The 3891-nt window shown below is 44.0% G+C and overlaps 1 protein-coding gene across 1 annotated transcript in view; it reads right to left on the minus strand.

The window, feature by feature from the left end:
- Positions 1–3587, minus strand: part of LOC130383899 (netrin receptor UNC5C-like) — a 117327-nt gene extending 113740 nt beyond the window's left edge. Inside the window, exon 1 of the mRNA XM_056591791.1 lies at positions 3171–3587. Within this exon, the coding sequence (XP_056447766.1) occupies positions 3171–3303 (133 nt within the window). The 5' untranslated portion in view covers positions 3304–3587. The remainder of the gene's footprint in view (positions 1–3170) is intronic.
- Positions 3588–3891: the final 304 nt, after the last annotated feature.

Consider the following 3891-nt stretch of genomic DNA (forward strand, 5'->3'; position numbering starts at 1 on the left):
CGCGCACAATTACCCTTCATCACAGGATTTCCCCAGTGGGGAAAGAGTGCTATTCCACCCTAGGCTATCTCCTAGACACTTGTACAGAGCCTATGGAATAAATGTGCATAGTTCACTTCATGTCAACATTTCTTTTCTTGAACACATAACATCAATTTAATACAGCGTTTCACTGTCTGCTATACTGCTTGACACGATGCCCGAGTTCATGCGATTCTGTTCATGAATGGCTTCCACATCGTGGTCACCATGAAATGTGTATGAAATGCATGAGAGCACCGGTAACAGATGTAGAACCATTAGTGTTGTAAGAGTCATAGGCCAACTAGAGAGGAAGAGGAACTATAAACAATCCCGCACATTAACAAAGAAAAACTACTTGCGGATGAGAAAAAGTTATAGCCTGTGAAATGGGAGAGAGAGAGAGAGAGAGAGAGAGAGAGAGAGAGAGAGAGAGAGAGAGAGAGAGAGAGAGAGAGAGAGAGAGAGAGAGATCTGCCATCGCTAGGCTACTCCTAGCAGCAGGAGGCCCTTTCCATACAAAACAATCCTAGACACAGTGAAAGACGTCCTTTCACACACTCTCACATGCGTTCACACACACACATACACGGCACAAACGACACACTGCACATGAAACCATACACAGAATGAAGTATTGTCTTACAACACAAAAAGGGTGTGTGTGTGTGTGTGTGTGTGTGTGTGTGTGTGTGTGTGTGTGTGTGTGTGTGTGTGTGTGTGTGTGTGTGTGTGTGTGTGTGTGTCCTGGAGTGATCAAAGCCAGAGCAAACCACCCAGAGAGATCGCCTTCTCTTCATTCATTAATCTTGTCCGTTCCCTCAATCTCTCCCACTCTATCTCCCCCCCCCCCCCCCCTCTCTCTCTCTTTCCTTTATCACCAGCTCTATCTTGGTTCTCTCCTCCTCTTAATATTACTCACACATCACATTATTCCTGATCAATCACTCATATTTTTGTGGCTTGCATTGTCCAGCCAATCGGATTGACTCATTTGGTTCCAAATCAACCCCAGCTGTCCCTTGGCTGCTAAACCTTGGACGACTGCACTGCATCATGGGAAGAGAACAAAGCATATTTGTAGATGGCATGAGAGCGCTAAAAATGCCATGATGCCAATATCACACAAATATGAGCTCTGCCAAATGAAGTTGAAAACAATCCCAACAACACACAATAACGTTCTAAAATGTCTATGGCCGAGCGCCTACGCACCCATCCTAGACATTCCCATAGAAACAACGCATGTTCAGTACATCTTCACACCTCCAGAACGTCAGCCCCACACATACGCCCACCCACACGCTACACACTCCCGGATACAAGGGATGTCACCAAGCCAAACTTTGTGTTCCTTCTAATTCCCTGTAGAATTTTTGTCACCAGCTCATCCATTTGGAATGTCTAATCTGCAATGAAAACCAAATAGCATAACAAGATTTAACTGGAAATTCAATTCAAGTAAGATAACTTGCTCCTCCTCCTCGTGTGAAAGTCTCGATACACCGGAGAGCAAGAACTGAGAGCGACAACATGTTTAAATATTTCTGGAATAAACAGCTTTTAGGAAGGAAAAACAACGATAAGGCAAGTATTAAGTTTGTAGTAGACATGAGTTTGTCCACCCTTAGAAAAGGACTTGGCTTATGATGTTTTTTTAGAGGGTCAACACCGTGAATGTGACACTGAGATGAAAGGTGAACACATGCACTCCAACTGACAAGAGAAAATGTGACACCCACTATCATCTGCTTGAGCGTGAGCATGAGCGTGTGCGTGTGCGTGTGCGTGTGAAATAGTGTAGGCCTACTTGCAACATCTTACATCACAATTAATTTGAAAGACTACAACCAAAACTGCCGAAACATTAATGATTGTTAAAGAAAGCATTATTAAAGAAAATATTCCTCTTGATTAATAACAATCCATAGATTAATCCGATAGACTCATTGATTGAGTCTATCGGTTGATTACAGACCATAGCCCTTAAAGGGAAATGAAAATAAGGAATGAGTGTCTCCTTCAAATATAAGATCGGGGTTCTTTACAGAAAATTATCCGAGAGACAGAGCAACTTCTAGAGAAGAGTCAAAAGGGGATAAGTCGTAGGCTAATCCTTTAAATGGGAGTTGCCCTCTGAGTCTGGGGTGAATAGCGAACGTAGAGTGAGAAAACTGTTATTTGTGAGACCTTGGTCTTGTGCACAGAATGAATCGCTTGATTATTAAATTAAAAAGTAACATCGTTAGCCATCATATAACTCTCCAGGTGTCCCTGTATGTGAATCTGGTTGTTTACTGTTTAATCACACATTATTGACAACCCAATCAAAATAATGAATGCAATATGAGGCATTGGCCAATTCAGCCACTATGGGATGGACGCATATAATCACCAAAACAAAGTTATTACGCACACAGTCGGTATCGATCATAGTAAATAAATGAGATGCTATGGAAGTCGAATAGGCGAGGAGATAACAAGAGATCCCAGCGGAGAGAAATATAAATCAAATACTCAGGAATTGACCTAAATGTTTTCCTGAGAGAGAAAAATAAAGACATTCCCGCGGAATATATGTGACTATACGGTGAAAGATGGGTCGCAAAAATGATTTCACAGCCATGATCAAACAATGTTTGATATTGATGTATGATCATTTATGCAACAATACTACTTTTACCCACAATATTTATATGATCGGGCAAACCGTACTTTCGCTCCACGCACCTTGGGGCGCCGATGACGAGCACTTTATGTTATTAAATAGACCCAATGCGTGTGTGTACATATAAGTGTATATGTTGCAAAATAATAAAGAAACAATAACATGCACGTGAGTGATATCGGATCAAACTGCTTGACATCATCAATAATCATTGCACGCCTCATCTTATCGCGTCGCGTCTCTCCACATAAAGAGAAGCCACCGCAGAACAGATCAGGCTTCACAGTTTCTCCTCACTTCTAAAGTGTTGTCACTTCAATCCCCGATGAACACATTTTGCAAAAAGGAAAAAATACATACTTGGACATGACTCGAAATGTTTGTCTTGCAGCCCATTCTTGGCTGTTTAGAGACGTAAACATGTGTGTTTAAAAAAAGGGGGATCTTTGTGGTTTGAACAACGCAAAATGCCAGCACTTACCTTGGGCAAGTCCTAGGTGTACGACCACCAGGAGCACCATGATTCCCGGTGTGGCACACATTCTCATCAATCGGCGGCAACCCAGGTGTCCTATTCCAGTGCTCGGCCCAGCGCTCCGTCCACTTTTCCACATACAAGCCGTGTGAGAAACTCCTCTGCTCGTCCGCTGCTTGTGGTTACGGGGGACTAGGGAGGGGTGTGTGTCTGTGGGGGGGACGGGACCAGAACCCCCAATAAGTGTTTATTGTCTGCTCGGGCGAAAAAGAAAAGTCCAAAAGATTGGGTTGATACGCTTTGGGTCCCCGGTGTCTAATCCGTTTGAAAACGTGCGAGCTGAAGCTGCGTGCAATAAGAAGAGAGGCGAAATCACCTCGTTCGCTGGGTCCCTCGCTCAGTGTCAGCGGCGGTGCTGCCTGGCCACTGAACGCTCTCCCTATACCTTTCTCTCCCTCCCTTTCTCTCCCTGCTCTCTCCGTTTACGCAGCGCGAGAAACGCCACCGCCCTCCGGCTACCGTAGCAGTGGAAGCCACGCGCTCCCTCGCGCGCTCATTATCGCGCTACTTCTCGATGTCGTTTTTCAGCTGTTTGCCGTTTTGTTCACGTTCACGTGTTTTACTTGATGACGGGGAGGAACATTATTCATTCAAATAAAGACCGACAAACATTTTAGAGCTTTGAAGCGTAGGGAGATTCAGCTGGTGTGATAACAATTATTGTATC

The sequence above is a fragment of the Gadus chalcogrammus genome, chromosome 6 (assembly GCF_026213295.1).
Source record: "Gadus chalcogrammus isolate NIFS_2021 chromosome 6, NIFS_Gcha_1.0, whole genome shotgun sequence".
Classification (NCBI taxonomy): Eukaryota; Metazoa; Chordata; class Actinopteri; order Gadiformes; family Gadidae; genus Gadus; species Gadus chalcogrammus.